This window comes from Frieseomelitta varia, unplaced genomic scaffold (assembly GCF_011392965.1).
Source record: "Frieseomelitta varia isolate USP_RPSP 00005682 unplaced genomic scaffold, Fvar_1.2 scaffold_555, whole genome shotgun sequence".
Classification (NCBI taxonomy): domain Eukaryota; kingdom Metazoa; phylum Arthropoda; class Insecta; order Hymenoptera; family Apidae; genus Frieseomelitta; species Frieseomelitta varia.
Genome location: NW_025110318.1, coordinates 26,996 through 44,921, shown reverse-complemented (window position 1 = coordinate 44,921; position 17,926 = coordinate 26,996). Strand labels below are relative to the sequence as shown.

Here is a 17,926-nt window from a genome sequence, read left to right as displayed (position 1 = left end):
TAGGATATCGGTACTGTTTATACAGACAATTGAATCTTCCTAACTCGATTACAGGCATCTTATTAGGTTAGCAGTTACGCGATAGCCGCCTTGAGAAACTTTCTAACCAGTTCACGAAGAAATACCTTAAAAAAAAGCATCTCTTTTATGGGGAGGTTTCCCTTCGGTGCTACGTGTTATAAATAACATATAAATAACCGAGCTATTTACGTCGTTATAGGCCAAGTTTGAGAGCACTTTAAATCCTTATTTATCCCTCATTACCATTGTAGCGAGATAAACAATAAAAGACACCAACAATCGAAAACTAACAAATAAAATCTTCATAATCATGATCAATTCAATAATCAATTAAATTTTTGCAAAACTTTGCAATTACATAGACTACAATGAGAAGTCGACCTTTCAAAAATATGAAATAAATCAAGTTTAAAAGATGACCTTAGTGTCCCTCGGATAAATGTTTAAAATATCTAAGAAAACTGACCGATTAAAGATCATTAGTACGTGCAAATTAAAATGCGCTGACCGCGTAGAAGAATCGACTTTTGCGACTTTAAAAAAAAATATCACTCTAACAGATTTTATTTCACGCTCCACGATCAAAGGTCAGTCGGTAGAGAGGCGAGTACGACATTGAGACAAGCGATGCGTATCAAGAGCACGCTTCGCTTGACTTGACCGATCGCACTGAACTTTGAAGATTACGGAAATTCCCCTGCCCTATGGCATAACACCATAGACCACGTAGACTTTCACACGAAGTACGCCAATAACACGTTCAAGTCCCCATAATTAATCAGCCTCTTGTCAATAAAGAATACAACAGCAGTTTGTCAATTATTAAATCCATCCTTGGGACGATAGACGATAATTCTCACTATACGAATCGTTATGTTTCCTACGTGATAATTAAACAACTTTGAGTTCTTCAATTGAAATAAAAAGGAAAACTGGGAACTACGTTTGGAAATTTTAGTGCCCTCTTCATTCCCCTCTCTTTTGTCTAGTAGCTCGATAAATGTAATCGCAGGAAATGAACATTTAAGGAAATTTGTAACTACACTGGGCGCAATTGGGCTGTACGCAGGGGATCCCCGGTAGCACTGGCGGTAAATGAAGGAAACCGGGCCTTGGGGAAAGGTGATCCGTAACCTGAGCGTACACGTGATCTCTCAACTGTTGCTGCACGCCAGAATTGAAGTAATTATTATACTGAACATTCAGAGCTACTCCCTCTTGCTCGTGTTGCCCGGTATTTTTTATGGGTAACGTGGTGCAGGTCGTGGTATCTATTATACTTTTTGGAAACTGATCAGGAACAATGTTCAACAAGCAGTAGCCGTCCCCGTACAAGTTCCTGGACAGACTGGAGTAAATTGGAGCCAGCATAGTGCCGGCGATCTGTTCGTTGGATCTGGTCTCATTGATACTTTGCGGGGGTCGAAAAGCTGAGGAGTAAGCGGTCGAGTTGATTCCAAAACTGTCGCTGGCGAAGTATTCGATAGCCTTCAACAGGTCCTGGCCGCATCTTTGCAACACCAGTTGCAGCACCGAGAGCTTCGTGTTAGGAAAGAGGCGAGCTAGTGTTTCCACCGAAGTTTGCGACACGCTGCTCTCTTTTGTTTCCTCCGGATTGTTCACGTTGAATACCAGGCTCTTGTACTTCGGCGCACTCTCGTTGATCGTCTAAAAAGCATATCGATCAGTCAGATATCCGATATTTTCTCTATATTAATGCTACATCGATCAAGCGAGTAGCAACTTATCCTCAATAAAGCTTCAAGTATCAGTACTTGTTTTGAACCTCCTTGTTTAGATATATAACAATATAATGTTTGATATAAATGTAGATGGTTACTAAACTATAAGATATTTATACAAATTGATATTTTTATAAATACAATTAAAATGGTAAAATATAAATGAGAAATTGTTTATCCAAAATATGCATCTTTATACTTTCAAATTGCTAAATGCATAAAAATCCTTAGACTGTTACATACTGAAGAATCCTGACATTGGTTGTCTTTCTTTGAGTCTTCGGATTCTACGTTCTCTTTAGGAGCAGGATCTTCTCTTTTGTTAGCGTCTACAGCTGATTTTGGCTCGGTTACTGCCATCCCAAATATTTTTCCCGGCGGAAGTCGATTGAGTTTCTGTCCAGTCGCTACTTTCGCCATTTTCAAGGCAATGGCGTCTTCGGCAGCCTGTTGCCTTTTAAGGGCCACCTTTAAATCATAAGACAAACGAGATTAATTTCACACGTACATGAAAAATAGATACAGGAATTCGAATATTGACACATGGCAATGAAAAAAATGAAGTCAGATCGGATCATGGCTCTGCGCCTAATTTATAAATGGACTCGCCGCTTAGCCGATACTGCATATGTGTTTTCTTAACGGCCAATGTCAATAGAGATACATATGGGACCATTTGGCACGTGTTATTCCCAGCCGGACCACCCACTATATTGTTTCACACCATCAGGATTATTGAGGAAGTCTGACAGAGTGTCTCTCTTTTAGATTTTACGCTTCTTCCAAAAAGAAGATGATATTACCAAGAACATTCATTCCAGAGACTCCGGATCAATAATTATTAAACAGCGGATGTTCGTGCATTTATGAGAAACTAATTCTTTAATCAATATATAAACATTTGTATTCTAATAATTGTAGATCCTCTCTTACGGATCATTTCATTTTTTATACTGTTTAAAAATAGTATTCGGTGCTATAAGTAAAGTTCAAGTATTTAATTAACACAAATGTACAGATATATAGTATAGAGTATATAGATTATGTAGATATTATTATTCGTGGATTTTTAACAGTAACTCACATAATAATCAAAAAGATTTCTAGGCTCAATGAGAATCAGTAAAACAAAACAATTAATTGGATAAATAATATTGATCTTAGTTCTAATTCTTGCTTTGATGACTGCAGTGGAACTTAAAAATCGTCTTCTTTCATATTTGCAAAATAACTAACTAATTTAATTGGAAACAGTGAAGAGCCATGGGTCCTACCAATTATTAACAAAGCTAAATACAATAATATTTCTAATGAAAAAATCATATATCTCTTCTAGAGCAGACAAATAAAATTGCAGTAACAGTGAAAGTGTCATCATCGCAATTTTCATACTTTTGAACACTTCGTGTTATCGTAGAGTCATTAACGTGAAAGAAGTCAAACAAATTAGCCGGTTGATTGGTAGCAGTTAAGCAAGCTTGATTCAGAGGCCAGTATTTTCCATGTTTCACGCAAGTTTATTTGAGAAACTGACGGCAACGTTTCCATCGAGCGGATCGAGAGGATGGATGAAGTATCGAGTGTCATAATGCCTATGCAAACAGAAATGAAACGCAACACCGAGCGTTAATGGATTTAATTCCTCTTCACCCCCCCTCGTTTGATCGACTCTCTTTCTTCTGCCAGGAGGAACAGGAGATCGAGTGGCACAAGTGCAATAGAAACTGAATACCACTCTGTCATTAGGTCCCTCGGCTCTCCTTTTTCTTTCTCAAAAGTCAAGAACTTTCAACAATATTTTGCTCGTGCAGAAAATGACTAAGGGTGCTGATTGCTTCCAATAAATATCGGAGGTGACACGAGGCACCTTTTCTTCTCTATTTTCACTTACTTGCGAAACACGTGACGCTTCATTAACCATTGTCGATATGTTAAAAAGTTTATTTACTGGCGTCGCGCAACCGCGAACGTTCTCCACATTATTATTTTAAATAAATATGGTGTGTGTTATGGTGTCTTCGCGATTCTTCTTGAATAAGAAGAGTCGAATAAAAATGAAATTGATTAAATAAAATAAATGAAATTGGAATTGAAAGAAAATTTAGAGGCAATGCTTACCTGAGCGGCCATCACTCTTTGTCTCTCCGCGATCAAAGAACACTTTGGACAAAGACACTCTCTGTAACGACATTCTCGTTTGTGGCCCCTCAGCCAAGAAATCAAGCCATGATTTCTACAACGAGCACACTTTGGCCTCCTCTGCTTCAGCTCACCTTCTTCCTCCTCGTTCTCCACTTTACTTTTACTCTTTCCACGTAACATAGTCTTCTGATCACCCACTAGTATCCACAGATTTAATCATTTTAAATTACCTGACAGATGAACGAAACGATAGAAAGAATAAATAAAAGTAAAACTTTGTTACACAATAAAAAAAAAACAAAAAAAGAAGAAGCAATTAGACTGCGGATTTCTATGTATTTTTGTGCAAAATTCAAACGTGAGGCGAACGCGTGTAATATACAAAGATAATAGTTACAGTTTTAGTTGTAGTATAGTTTACTTGCAGCGATAGTTGTTGCATAATGTAGTTACAGTTTGTAATTGAATTTAATTATGTTATAGTTTAGTTGTAGTTACAGTTTCAACGATTAGTATTAGGAGACAAATAACAATTTACAGAAATATAAATATTCACAAAAATCCACAGTCCTCGTGACGTTTGTATAACAGAGTAACAGGATACCAATTTTCGTCTGAAGAAACAGATCTTATTACGCGAATAAGTAGCCGAATGAACGTGCAAATTGCAAACTAACTGGAGTCTCAGGGCGATTGTTAATAGACGACTGAGTGACCAGCCGGGTGAAAGAAATCTCGCTGTAATCTTCGGCAACATTTAGATGTTTTCGTGGTGCCGCGCGATTGGCTCCGCACATGTTCCCTATCTCTGCAGCGATTCCAGCATCCCTCCGGAGGAGCAACAAGACAAACATCCACCGGACCACCCTTTCTTCACGATTGGCCCGCCGATGTTTATTCTCTTCTGCCACTCCTACTCGGTCATCGAGAGCCTTCGTGATTTTGCTGAGATCCGCTGATACTTCCCGGATACGAATAGTAACGAAATGTCCCATCCTGCACAGCCGACGTGCCCTCCAGCTTTTATACAGAGTGTCCCAACAGGGTTGGGCTGATCTAAAAGCTTCGATGCTACTTCTGTGTGACAAAACGAGAATGTGAGTTTGTATACAATGGGTGGTGAACATAATTGAATATTTGTACATACATGGGCAATTTGTATTTACCACTTATTAACACTGCAATTATCAGAATAATGAAAATAATGACTTTTCATGGGCATTTTGTAGATTTATAACATTGAATGATCTTAAATATATATAATTAAATGCACTTGTGTTCTTTATTTTTCTGATTCTACAAATTTAAAAAAGTTTAATATTAAAAATAATGCTCAGTGGGATTATACGTTTAAGATAATTATTCATACTAATTTTCCTATTGCAACACATATCTACTACATACATTCAGATTGATTTTAGCTGATAAAACAATGTGAGTACACATAAATGTTCTCTATAGAAAGTATTCAAATATTCTATATTAAATGTAAAGATAAGTGATGCTTGGAAATTATAATAGAAATTGGTGCATAATTCTATATTTCTAATATTCTAAATTCTATTTTCTACCAATTTTGATTCCTACTTAATTCTGATTTATATTTCTGATTAATTCCAACTCATATTTTTAATCATTTCCAACTCTTTTCATCATTCTAATCATATTCTTGATCATTTTAATTTTCAATCAATAATACAATTAACATAACTGAGGGACTAAGGATCATAGTAGTGTAAATCAATATCTTGAGAATTTGGATTCAATTCAACAATTGATTGAGGTATAATTCTACTCTATACTGTGATATGTGTTCACTATTTGACAAAACGTGATGAATTTTTTATAATAACAAATAAAAAACACCGTTTTATAAAAAAAAATCTTGGATCACTATGATTCTCAACCTTACAATTATAATCCTACTTTTTGATTTTACTTTCATTTATGGACAAAATAATACTCTTCTTCATCACTGTATAAATAAATCTTCTTTTAACTTCCATAGTATTCTTTTACCATAAAATCTTGCTTAGAAGTATGTATGAAATATGTTCCATGATATCCATTAAAGCAGAGACTCTTGTGTCAAAAAGAAATGTCATTTCCACTATGAAACTGAAAGAAAATAGAGAAAAAGTATGATTGAAAAATTGAAAAGAAAAATGTAAAAAATAATAAATACTTATAGTGGTGTACAGAATGGAGATGAGCCAGGACTGGAAGTGGAGAGACTGGTTGCTGAGAGAAGAAGCTCGTCGCCAAGAATCAAGATTGTATAATTCGCAGTTTTATCTTTTTTTTCTTTTTTTTTCTTTCATTTTCTTCACGAGTACAGATTCATAGCCGGTTAAACGGTTCTGGAGTGTAAATAATAATAATAATAATAATATAAATAATAATAATAATAATAATAAACGAGCCGTCGCAACAACAAATCGATCACTCTCGATATTCGGTAATGTTATTAAGTTACTTTATTTTTTTTTTCTTCTCCTTTATTTCGCTAAATATTAAACATTCTTTGTGCCTTTCTAGGACGCACTCCCGCGAGTATACTGTGGAACGCGCAGCCATGATATGTGATTCCTTCGTTTTCGTCGATTTAACGACCGATCAAAGGTGGGAGTTAATCAAATTTGAACAATTTCTTACAACACTTACAGTTCCTCCTACTTTTTTTTTTTCATTTTTTTAATTTTTTTTACTTTGCAGTATATGATCAAGTAGTTATTCTCCTTTTTTGATTTTTATATTTTCTTTCCCATTTTCTCACGTTGTATGCTTGTTTTTATATTATTTCATCTCTTACATCTTTCGGCGTAACCTGAGAGTATGGATATGGTAAAATCATTGATATGATTATTTGTTGATATGGTAGAAACTTCGTTGATTTTTTTTCCCCCCCTATATCGATCACAGACTTACTATTTTTTTTTTTTTTTTTTCTTTACTTCCATCANTCGTTTCTTTAAACAGTAATTCTCTCTCTCTCTCTCTCTCTCTCTCTCTCTCTTTCTCTCTCTCTCTCTCTCTCTCTCTCTCTCTCTCTCTCTTTACAATGAATTTCCTTCAGGAAGCAAGGTGAACAAGCGTTAGCTTCTTTTTCTCATAGCTGTTACACATACCATTTATCTCCTCTCATTTCTTTTTCTTATCGTAAACGTAACGAGAAGATACGGACAAACTTGTCAGGAGAATGCGTGTTGTTTCTTTTTAAAATTGATCATCGCTTAACAACAAGCTTAAGCCTAAGTAAAATTTCCCCGTAAATAACGACCAACACATATTTCCTTAGAATATTTTTTTAGCACGAACGACCCTTCTCTTTCTCTTCTTTCTCCTTTCCTCCTTCTTCTTTTTTTTTCTTTTTTTTTTTTTTTAATTCCTCATCATAGAACTTGTTATTCGAAGACGATTTTTCTCATCCGATCCGCCTCTCAACTTTTCAAAACTCCGTCGACGATTATTATTTCGAATTGACAGAGCCGATTACGCAACAATCTCAGATGCTCTATGATAGAAGTCCACGGGAATTAAAAATCTATGGGAACGACGACGAAGAAAAAATCGGATAGAAACAGTTTCTATCTCGAGACGTGTTGTATCTGGGACTCGAGCCCATTCGTATACGAAAGCAAGCAGTTTGATCACCGTGCCGTTACACAGAATACAAACTCGTCGTGAAATTGTGAGCTGCTTACTGTTACCGCTATCTAGATTTTTACACGTTTACGTAAATATATCTTTAATGTTAACGATACATCCCACTTATATACTCTCATTAATAGTGCGCCTATTAATTTGCATTATTGTTACCTCCGTATATTTCCTATTTCTTTTTTTTTCTTTTTTTTTTTTTTTTTTTCATAGAAAGATTCAAGAATCAAGCGTTCCTAATCATTTCTGAAACCTAGCAGTTTCTTTGTTACTTTACAGTAATCTGTAATCTATGATAAGTTTCTATAATGAATACTCCTGGCAGAAACGTTGCCTACATTCCCTTAACGCTTCAACCATTTTCTCCTAACTTTCGTCTTCGAATAATCGCCTCGACCATAGCAAGGTATGTATCATATGTACATTCGCGCGATAAAAAATAAAAACGTAATATCGTCCGTCCAGAGATCCATCGTGCCTTCGTTCGTCGTTGGTCGTGCGTGCTCCGGGCAAATTACAACACGGTAAAAAAATTGATGCTCTCGATGCATGTTGACTCTCGTTTCGCCCGTGCGAACGCAAAGTCGAAAAAAAAGACTTTCTCTCCAAGTTCGAAAAAAAAAAAAAAGCGCGCGATCTACGGCGCACGCGCGGCGAACGCGCACGCTCCTTGAACGAAAGACGAAGTACGCGGCTTCGCTTCGCGCGGATCGAACCCTTCGCCGCTTTTGGAAAGTGTTCAAAATCAGTCCCTCTCGAGGAGTCACAATTCAAGTTCATCGATGCGAGATTCTTTTCGGTGATGGATTAAAAATTCGGATACCAAGATTTTGTAAAAAAAGGGATCACCGATCCTCCGGTGTAGATAGAAAATCGAAATTCTTTTTTCCCCCTTCCCACCCCCCTTAACGCCGGTGAGATAAAAATCGTCAAAAATCGTGATTGAAAGATCAGCCGACGTGAGTTCGGAAAGAAGGTCCAAATTAGTTGTTGCACGTGTGGAATTGTCGCGGAAATTGTCGTCGAAAACAATAGAGATCTACCTACCGATCACGCAGAAGAAGGTCACAATTTATATAAATCACACCGATTGGCCCCGAAAAAATCATAGAATACGATTTATCGATTTCTAATTTCGCGTGTGTGTATATATTTGTGTGTGTTGCGCGTCTGTGTGTTGCTGTGTGTTTTCCTCGTTTTCCCTCCCGTCCTCCCAACCCTAACTTGCCACCCTTTCTCACTCTCTCCCTCTCTTTCTCTCTCTTTCAGCGTACTGAGGGTCGATTTCATAAGGTCAGAATCGCCTTTGACTAGACACTTTTTAACCTTGCGTCTAAATATAACAGTAAATACGTGTATGTACATAGACTCATGCACAGATACGCGAGTGCACGGTATGCATGTGTGGCGTTTGTGCATCGTGTCGCCGAGAAATTGATGCAACGCTGACCATTACATCGACAACGGACCTTTGACAACCTTCGCAACAATCGAAAGAAACAGTTTCGTTGTTTGTGTAGTTGGCCAACAGCTTTTCCAGTCGTTAATTCCAAATTATACCAAGAAATTTGAAATTAAATATGTAAAATAAAATAATACATTATTCCATGTTTCCATAATTGTTTCACAAAAATTCATAAAAGTATGAAAACTGCAGTCTGCCTATTAAATTCGATTCAAACGATAATACGAGGCTCAAGGAACGATGCGTCCAGTGCACGCGCGTATCTCCTCGTATGCTGACAATTACAATACAGGATATGTGTGATCCATTTGTGAAACAACCGTTCAGCGATCCGCGATTTCGACAATAATAATAATGATCGTAGTAATGACACTGATCGTTTGTCTATCGTAATATCGGCAACGGGACAACGTACGCCCATCCCGTGATTAGACAGGGTTACAACGTTCGTTTCTTAAAGCTAACGATGGGGGTACGATGGGGTTGAACATCGGCACGAGTAGATGGGGACCGCGTACAAAATGGCTGGAAGCGTAATTCGTTGAAATGTCCGCTGGAAAACGAGCAACACAGATAGTCTATTGGGCCAAGTTACAAACTAATTTGTTTTCATCCACTCGTACCTCCATTGCGTTTCTTAAAGTAAATGAAAATGGGCCCCGACACAGAGACGTTATCGACGTTAACAGCTAAATACAAAGGAAATTATAGCAACCGGTCGCTCTAACAATGTCGAGGTGGACAACAGTTTGAGCAAAGTTTTCAAGCTTAACTTGCAAAGGAATTTCATTCCAGAAATATATATATATGTATATTTATGTATGTATGTATATCTCTTTCCTTCTGTTCGTTTATCAACGACAAAGTAATATTAAAAGAGCAGAGATATCAATAGTGGAAAAATTCGCCCAAACTCGGTCCAGGAGAACCCCGCTTGCAACAATAAACGCGAGCAAGTAGTAGCAAGATGAACGAAACTCGAGTTGAGGAACAAACGAGCCCTTCGCGGCGAGTCCCTTTAATTAGCGTCTTCTCGCAACACTAACGCGCCTACATCTGTGTGTACGACATACAAGGGGGAAAACACTAAAATCTGGGTCAACGCGGGAAACGGGTGGTGCCTAATGAATCTGTATGTGCGTTTGTTTGTTTTGTGTATGTATGTGTGTGTATGTATGCTTGTACGTGTAACAATATGCAAGCCTTCCTGTGTGTTGTTGGAACACGTGTGTGTACATGTAAGTGTACGTAGGTACATGTCATTGTATCAATCAACGAGTGTCGAGTAATAAATCCTAATTAGCATCGTTACAAAAACCTTACAACTATTCAACAAAAACCAATCTTGTAACAACTTTTTATCTAATTTTGTCGTTTCTGTGTTTCGTCCCTATGCTCCATCCGCGGATTGAGAAATTGATCATCGCGTAGTAGTAGTCTCGGACAACGGTTCGTGAATGATTTTCGTGAAAGAGCGTCGGATTCTTTACGCGTTGGATCGTCGAACGTGTTCGGTATATCTCGTGGTGTGCATCGATACGCGTAGCCTCGAATAACGTAGTCGAGACTACAAGCTTTGTACTGGCTGCTCTTTCAAGGAAAATTCGCTTTGTTTTCCACTGGACACGAAAAGGACGATCGTTTTTTTTTTTTTTTTTTTTTTTCGTTAAATCGGCTCTTGGTCTGAATCGGCTGTCGTCGGCCAGAACGATCGTGTCCCTTCTTGTATAGTATAAGCTCGAGTGGAATGGTCAGAAAATGATCGGTTAACGAGCCGACTGGTACAGAATGAAGAACGCGTACGCGTCGTTGGTCTTGTGAAACCTAGGAGACGGACCGAGTTACGTCGCTCTGTATCAAAATTAAAAAATCTATTGATAGTATAGATGAGAATACGATTTTGGTTAGAAAGAGACTACAAAGCGGCCCTAATGCTCTGAATCGACGCGCGTCGTAACAATCGGCACGTTACACGTCGAACGCAATGCGTACATCTAGAAAAAAAAGAAAAAAAATCGATCTAAAAAAAAATGACAGAAAAGAACACCCCGGAGAATTGTTTACCGGCGCGAGAATAGTAATTTCTTGTAATGAACAAAGAGCATTAGATACACCCTGTACGACACATGCTCTCGCCAATATTTATCGTCCCTTTCGTTCGCGTAATATCTAACCTACGCTAACTATTGGTCGTGTCGAGACTACCGTGGCCGACGCCACGTTTTCGGATTGAAAAACCGCCGAATAAGCTGCTTCTTCCAGTTTCTTCTCGTCTTCGTCTTCGTCTTCGTACACGATGCAACTCCTCGATGCTCTTCCTTTAACTCTGTCTGCGTTTTTACGTTCCACTCGGTTACATCATGGAGCATTTCTCCTTTAGACTGATGGCGTTGTTGCTCTGCACAGGCTGCAACGATACCGATCTGTTTTTCTCGAGCATCAGCAGGTCCCGGAACAACGCGTTCACGTTGTGATTCGTCTTGGCGGACGTCTCCAGGAAGCCGCAGCCCCAGTTGGCCGCTTCCGCGGCGCCTTCGCTCATCGATACCTCGCGCACCGATGGGCTCTCGTCGCATTTGTTCCCAACCTGTTCAAAAATCAGAATCGAATCGGTCAAATTCCCTCATTGTTTTGATCATTCAGAGGTAGATTCAAGGATCGTCACGGATCGTCTATTTGTAAATTTAGACTTCGATTGGCAAATATCTAAAAATCGTCTGTTACCGAAGTTCCAAAACATTTGATAGAACACAGTTTTCTATGGTTCGTGGAAAATTTTTAAAATTAAAAGAAAAAAAAAACAGCAGCATAACCTTTAGACTTCGATTTCTAGACAAGTATCTTAAAACCGTCTGCTACGGTGTTAACGAAATTTCAAAACAGTTTGATGGAACACATGCAAGGTACATGTACGAGCATAGTCTTCGTGAGAAATGCAATCTGAAAAAGTTGAGGTGCATAATTGTCGTACGGGAAAGAAAGACCAAAAAAAAATAGGCCTTACCAGCATTATAGGTATCTGCGATATATCCTGCCCCTTAAGTTCCCTAATGATAGCCCAAATGGGTCGTAGCTCCTCGAGGCTTTGCCGTGAGCACACCGAGTACACCAGGATGAAGGCGTGACCTTTGCTTATGGAGAGCCGCTGCATCGCGGGAAACTGATGAGACCCCGTTGTGTCCGTAATTTGAAGCGTGCATATGTTTTTATTGCAGCTTATCACCTGAAATATTCGTAGCATGATCGTCCCATTTTTTTTTTTCTCCGAGTCTATCTCTGTGTCGAGCTTGCCACGCTTCTCGTCGCGCACACAGCACAGGTCTCAACAGTTCCGCCAAGCGAGGCGTTTTACACTATTTTCTTTCTTTCTTTTTTTCTTTTTCTTTTTCTTTTTCTGTTTTTCGTCCCCCGTTTCGAATACACCTCCTCGTTAGTTTCAGCAGATAACTCGGCAGCGTTTTTTTCAATGCGCTTGAAACTGACGTTGCATCAATCGATTAGCGATTCTACGTTAGATCTGCCGCAATCACGATCGAGAATCGATTGTTCGAAATTGGTCAGAATAAAATGTGATTGACAATATGAATCATAAATATGATATAAATATATAAACATTATAATTATAAAAATAATATAAATATAGCGAATATGTTATAAATATATCAATATTATGTCATATATGTTATAAATATAAATTAATCGATTAATCGCGCAATCTTGATTGCAGCGCGATCTATATCTATATTACTATATTACTTATCTACATATTAGTGCATTGTGTGCATGTGTATGTGCACGTGTATCGCTCATTTTCTGCAAAAATGACATAATGACAAAAAAACCACCAATTTAGGTAAGTGTTTTGAGCTTTTTTTTAAACATAATCGATTTGAAACACTAAATTAGACTACCAAGAACTTAGCACTTGAACGAGCGATATATCAACAATCGATACAACGATCAACACGGTACACGATGAAACGAAAACTTTTATTCACGTTTCGAAATTTATTTTACTCAGAGGAAAGAAAAAGGGGAGTTTAAAACGTTGAACTACGTTAATTACGAAATAATAAAAGGGATAGCTTGAAAGTTAAAAACATATTCGAATTATATCACTGACCTAACCTTATTTGCTCGGTCAAGAACCGTGAATTTGAAACGCGAATAAAAAAGAGAGAGAGAAGTCGATTCCACGTGAGTCTCGCGATTACAGAACGAGATAACGATTCGGTTGAGAGATGAACGATTAGAGCCAATGATCTTGCATCATGTATGAATCATCGGACACGAAGCGTCAGCAATTTACGTCACGACTGTCCCTGCTGCTTATCTGTTCGAGGGAATCTATTACCACTGTTTCGGACACGACATACTTCTACTACTTGCGTCGGCCGTCCAATCCGGCTCTATACTACTCGCGCTGTTAATTATCGAACAGTACGATACAGCCTCAATACACGAAATCGAGAAGTCGATTCGAGCGGCAATAACAGCATGAAATGGAATAACAAAGCTAAATAAGTTGTCACGAGGCTGAAATCGAACGCGGAAATCGAACCGGTTCCTTGTTCATTTCGAAATGAATTTATTTTTTTTTAAGTTGCAAGCACGTACGTAGTTGATCGTGTATCGATTATATTAATTGTTAAATGTAATTAAATAAACGAATAAATTCTCCGTACAGAAATTTGTATTGAAGATATTGTGATTTTGCAAGCGTAAAAATTGTAATTCACGCGCGATCGATATTTCGATCGACCCCGCACGATTGCATCATGAATTTGAAATATGTATAATGAATTTAAATTTGAAATGTATATTATATATATACTGGAAATAATTGTCACTCTATAGTTTTTCTACTTCAGCTTTCGTTCAAATTTTTCGTGCCGTGCTTTGCAGGAATATTTGACGAATATAAACAGGACGATTTTGAAACAGGATTTCTAACTTTGATTAATTTCAAAGTTTCGATTCTTTAGGTCTCAAGCTTATAAGTCTTACGTTTTAAGTTTTAATTTCAATCACTTCATACGTAAGTATTCATATTTCCTTCAATTATATTAATATTTCTTTATTTTATATTATATTAATATTTCTTTTGCGAACTGTCCACACATAAATATCTAATAATAGTCTACATTTGTTATAGGTATTCTAAACGTAAGCAAGTATTCTACTTTTCTACCAATAGCTTTTTAAAAATAATTATGAACGACATATATTTCCTGGCAAAGTTTGACCTCAAGATCTTGAATTTAACAAGAAAAAGAAAAAAGAAAAGAAAGCGAATTCAAAATATTAAGGGTGGAAATATTATACATGGGGTAAATGTCCACTACACAGGATGTCCCAAGCAATCATGATACAATCTATCAACAAACTGGGATGATTCTACGTGAGCAAAAACAAAAAAGAAATGAAGAGGAAAGTTAACAACTAAAGTAAGTCAAGCAAAAGTTCTTCGTTGAAGACCTCTGTTTCTGAAAGCACAGTTTAGATAAAAATTGTTCAGTATAAATCTTCGAATTTCATTTGCTCAGAAACATTTCATCTTACAGTTTTTCAACTTCTTCTCGCACAGAATCGTCCCAAATTGCCAATTGCAGCATACTGGGATTACTGGGACACGCCGTACGAAATACGTTGGTTCACATGTGCTTTCAGGCTTACCTGTCTGTACGTGTCCTCGATAGTGGGTATATAGGACTCACGAAACGTTCCTTTCACGAAACGCAGCACGAGAGAGCTCTTGCCGACACCGCCCGCCCCAAACACAACCACGCGATAATCGTTGCTCTGCTCCGGCATCCTGACATCTGCCGTCCCGATGATGTTAACCCCCGCCAGCCGGGGTCCGTCAGTGATCCCGTTTAAATCTGTCTGTCTGTCACACACGACGTAGAAAAGCGAAATTGACTCGCACGCCCACGGTTTTTGCGTAAAGATCTGCAGCAACCCTCCGCCACCGAAGAACACCTCTTTCTCTTTCTTTCACGCCTCTGCCGGCTGCTGTTTACACTGACCGTACTACTCTCCTTATCCGACTCCCACGAGCGCGACGACGTTTAACGACCAGCTGTACAAAGCGACTATCACTTTGCTTACACTCTGGCTTACAAAGCCGGATACCGTGTACAATTGTACATTGAACTTAAAAGTTGGAAGCTCAATGAAGACAGTCAATACGGAGTCGTCGAACTTATTACTCCACGTGTTCTTTTTCTCTTTTTTTTTCTTTTCTTTTTTTGGTATATTTGTTATCTGTTAATGGATCGTGTAATCTTTCGGATGAATTCCCACTTTACTTTTTTTTTTTCAGTGTGCTAGTGGAACGCCCGATTGAGAGACTGCTCGCTGGGAAAAACGACGGCCCGATATAAATACCACTTCATAATCCTCTTATGACCTGTAATCATCCCTCTATATGTGTATGTATTCAACAAGTGACGTTTGAGACCCGAGACTCTTGTCATCGTTATCAAACAACGTTATCCGCCAGGACCGATTACTTCGGGGCCGATTAGGAGAACAACGAAGGAACCAATTGCTAAAAGCGCGTGATTCCTGAAGTTTTCAGGATCGATCACTCGCCAGGTATCAGAACGTCAAGAAAGGAAGAAATTAAAAAAAATATATATATGCGTGATCAATACAAACAGCAGAGAGGCACGGTCCCGGGCAGAGATATTCTTGACTGATTGCTGAACCACGACCACGGTTAAACGTCGACGCGTCACGAGTCGCGTTAGACGATAAGATCACGATCGCATTGACCCGGTGATGCGGAGGGGTCTGCAGATAATAAAGTGTCTGGTGAACCTTGTGGGTCAGACGACACCGTCCTGCGCTTTTCTTTCCTTCGAACGAGTCACTCTTTTTTTGACTTCCCGGACAGCCGACAGATACACTCTCCGAAGGCGACGTTTCGCGTTCCTGGACGTGCACTTGGTTTCTCTACCTCTTCTTCCTGGTTCAGAAAACAACGGTCAACAACAAGGGTGCTGGAAGGTTGACCCTCCTCAAAGTTCAAGGGGTTCTCTGCCAACCGAGAGAAGGAAAACCAGGCAACGTGCCAGACCAAATGAGCCTTCCAAGAGCCGGGGCGATAACTGGCCTGGCCAAGGATGTTCGTCCAGTGTCGCTGTCCTGGCAACGCGGCTCGCCTGTCCGCTGTCCGAGTACCTTAACTACGGCTGTTAATTAGCGGATGATCGATCGACGGGTGTTGCGCTCGATTTCCACCGGCCACGGGATCAGCATATTCGCTGCACTCTCTCCCTCTCTCTCTCTTTTTCTCTGTGTGTATGTATGTCTCCGGCCACTCGCCACCGTGAACTTTCACGATCTCGATGGAAAACGAAGCGCACGCCCTCCGCGCCAGGGCTCACCCCTCCACACTCCACACGGAGCAGAGCGTGTGTGTATGTGCGTTAGGTACGTGCGCACTACGCCAAAAGTGCCGCTGAAAAATCAATAGCGCGGTTGTGTGCCGGTGCACACGCACGTGCACCTGCCGACTGTGCGTGACGATTTCTTGCTTCCTCGCTTTAGGTAGGACAATGATGCTCTTCCTTTGGGTTTATTCTCTTTCAGGCGTTAATGTCTGCGGATTGATCGTGCACACGGATGACTGGAGCGACAGGAAGGATTCGACGGGAGGTGTTCAGTCTGCAAATAACGAGGGAGTTGCAAAAGGGCAGAAGACAAGTATTCTTCGCATATATATATATATATATATATATATATATATATAGTTTCTCATCTTATGATTATTCTAGTTTCAATATGTATAATAAGTTAAATAAGATCGATGGAATACACAATTTTATGGTGAATTTCGTAACAAAGCTCCTCGTACAGCACAGCCATTAAATTTTTATAATTCGGTTACATTGCAATCGATTAATGGATCTCAATGTTCAAGATTCCTTCAACAGCTTGTTCTTTATGATGGCACTGCCGTCACTGCCTTCATTCTCTATGGACTCGTATGTCCATTTGCGATTATTCCTAGAAAACAGAGAAAAAAGAACTGTGGTTAGCATACAGAGAGGTTACTGTTGTTTCTGTATAGATTTCGATTTCTAACGCAGTTAAACCTGCACTCGTGGCCGCATTTTGGCGAGGAACATTTCACGCATGGAAAGTGACATCCCGCGCAGCTCATATTTAAACAGTCACACAGATCATCCCCTGTTTGGATGTAAATGCCATTCTCGTCGTACAAAGAGTGTCTCTTGTAGCCTTGATACAATCGTCTGTGAAGTTTCCGCTTCTCTCTTTCGCTGTGCTCCGGGTCGAAATTTCGCAGAAACTTTTTCGTCACACTGTCCACTCCTTTCTGACGTGATCCACGGGTATTTCTCTGCAACAGAAGACGCGAACAAATCGTTCAGAAAATTTGTGAGTACCGGATTCATGTTAATTCGCTAACTTACAGCGCGTGGAGGAGTTTGTACATCACCGTTGGACGCCGAGTTTCCTGTATCCATATTTTACGTGTGCATACGTATTTCAATCAAATGTCTTTACGACTTTCTTAGCGAAAGTTTCGACATACATAACCTCTCTCGTACGCAACGTGAATTACAATTAAACTTCATCTAGAGATTACGTAAAGGAATAGAAATTTGTACTTAGGGAGAACAGAGAAAAGAACTGCACATTGTAGCGAAAAATCGTAGCTCTGTTTAAAAATGTAGCTCTATTTAATTTCACGTTTGGTAAACGATTGTTTGAAACAAATTGTTTCGCAACTAATGTCACGTGATCGCCACACATCAGTGACACCTGTTGAAATTATGAGAATATATCGACTTGTTTTTTACTTACTGACAATAGATAATTTTTACTATTTCTACTCCATCATCAGTCAATGATTATTTACCAT

General features: G+C 39.0%; 3 protein-coding genes and 1 long non-coding RNA gene across 8 annotated transcripts; 1 reads left to right on the top strand and 3 right to left on the bottom strand.

Annotated features, from left to right (window-relative positions):
• Window positions 1-999: 999 nt before the first annotated feature.
• Window positions 1,000-4,994, bottom strand: LOC122533808 (doublesex- and mab-3-related transcription factor A2-like). Its single transcript, XM_043663876.1, has 4 exons — window positions 4,583-4,994; window positions 3,882-4,102; window positions 2,007-2,231; window positions 1,000-1,689 (listed from the first exon to the last, which is right to left on the bottom strand). Coding segments are annotated over exons 1-4 (1,092 nt in total). The 5' UTR covers window positions 4,584-4,994; the 3' UTR covers window positions 1,000-1,044.
• Window positions 4,995-7,241: 2,247 nt separating this feature from the next.
• LOC122533816 (GTP-binding protein Di-Ras2) lies at window positions 7,242-15,995 on the bottom strand. Of its 2 annotated transcripts, XM_043663890.1 has the most exons (4): window positions 15,856-15,995; window positions 14,707-14,920; window positions 12,035-12,253; window positions 7,242-11,617 (listed from the first exon to the last, which is right to left on the bottom strand). In XM_043663890.1, exons 2-4 carry the CDS (start codon window positions 14,842-14,844, stop codon window positions 11,384-11,386), a joined length of 591 nt encoding a protein of 196 aa, XP_043519825.1. In that variant the 5' UTR covers window positions 14,845-14,920; window positions 15,856-15,995; the 3' UTR covers window positions 7,242-11,383. The 2 variants fall into 2 exon arrangements, with proteins under 2 accessions (XP_043519825.1, XP_043519824.1); XM_043663889.1 differs by lacking the exon at window positions 15,856-15,995 and having other exon boundaries at window positions 14,707-15,356.
• On the top strand, window positions 12,769-16,729 carry LOC122533819. Of its 3 annotated transcripts, none has more exons than XR_006307780.1 (5): window positions 12,769-12,883; window positions 13,936-14,068; window positions 14,186-14,477; window positions 14,595-14,712; window positions 15,356-15,499. It is a non-coding gene; the product is annotated as an uncharacterized LOC122533819 (long non-coding RNA). The 3 variants fall into 3 exon arrangements; XR_006307781.1 differs by lacking the exon at window positions 14,595-14,712 and adding an exon at window positions 16,630-16,729 and having other exon boundaries at window positions 12,770-12,883; window positions 15,356-16,470; XR_006307779.1 differs by having other exon boundaries at window positions 12,770-12,883; window positions 14,618-14,712.
• A 56-nt stretch (window positions 16,730-16,785) lies between these two features.
• LOC122533817 (ARL14 effector protein) lies at window positions 16,786-17,823 on the bottom strand. 2 transcript variants are annotated; one of them, XM_043663891.1, is made up of 3 exons: window positions 17,475-17,821; window positions 17,136-17,401; window positions 16,786-17,046 (listed from the first exon to the last, which is right to left on the bottom strand). In XM_043663891.1, exons 1-3 carry the CDS (start codon window positions 17,526-17,528, stop codon window positions 16,956-16,958), a joined length of 411 nt encoding a protein of 136 aa, XP_043519826.1. In that variant the 5' UTR covers window positions 17,529-17,821; the 3' UTR covers window positions 16,786-16,955. The 2 variants fall into 2 exon arrangements, with proteins under 2 accessions (XP_043519826.1, XP_043519827.1); XM_043663892.1 differs by having other exon boundaries at window positions 16,964-17,046; window positions 17,128-17,401; window positions 17,475-17,823.
• Between the last annotated feature and the right edge of the window lie 103 nt (window positions 17,824-17,926).

Excerpts from the sequence above, each read along its gene's own strand:
- LOC122533816 (XM_043663890.1), bottom strand. The coding sequence starts at position 14,844 with ATGCCGGAGCAGAGCAACGATTATCGCGTGGTTGTGTTTGGGGCGGGC. Across the intron at positions 12,254-14,706 it reads TCGAGGACACGTACAGACAG|GTGATAAGCTGCAATAAAAA; the intron begins GTAAGCCTGAAA and ends CGAATATTTCAG. Across the intron at positions 11,618-12,034 it reads CGCAGATACCTATAATGCTG|GTTGGGAACAAATGCGACGA; the intron begins GTAAGGCCTATT and ends ATTTTTGAACAG.
- LOC122533808 (XM_043663876.1), bottom strand. Across the intron at positions 2,232-3,881 it reads AAAGAGTGATGGCCGCTCAG|GTGGCCCTTAAAAGGCAACA; the intron begins GTAAGCATTGCC and ends TATGATTTAAAG. Across the intron at positions 1,690-2,006 it reads ACCAATGTCAGGATTCTTCA|ACGATCAACGAGAGTGCGCC; the intron begins GTATGTAACAGT and ends TATGCTTTTTAG.
- LOC122533817 (XM_043663891.1), bottom strand. The coding sequence starts at position 17,528 with ATGGATACAGGAAACTCGGCGTCCAACGGTGATGTACAAACTCCTCCA. Across the intron at positions 17,402-17,474 it reads TACAAACTCCTCCACGCGCT|AGAAATACCCGTGGATCACG; the intron begins GTAAGTTAGCGA and ends CTTCTGTTGCAG. Across the intron at positions 17,047-17,135 it reads AAATGCGGCCACGAGTGCAG|GAATAATCGCAAATGGACAT; the intron begins GTTTAACTGCGT and ends TCTGTTTTCTAG.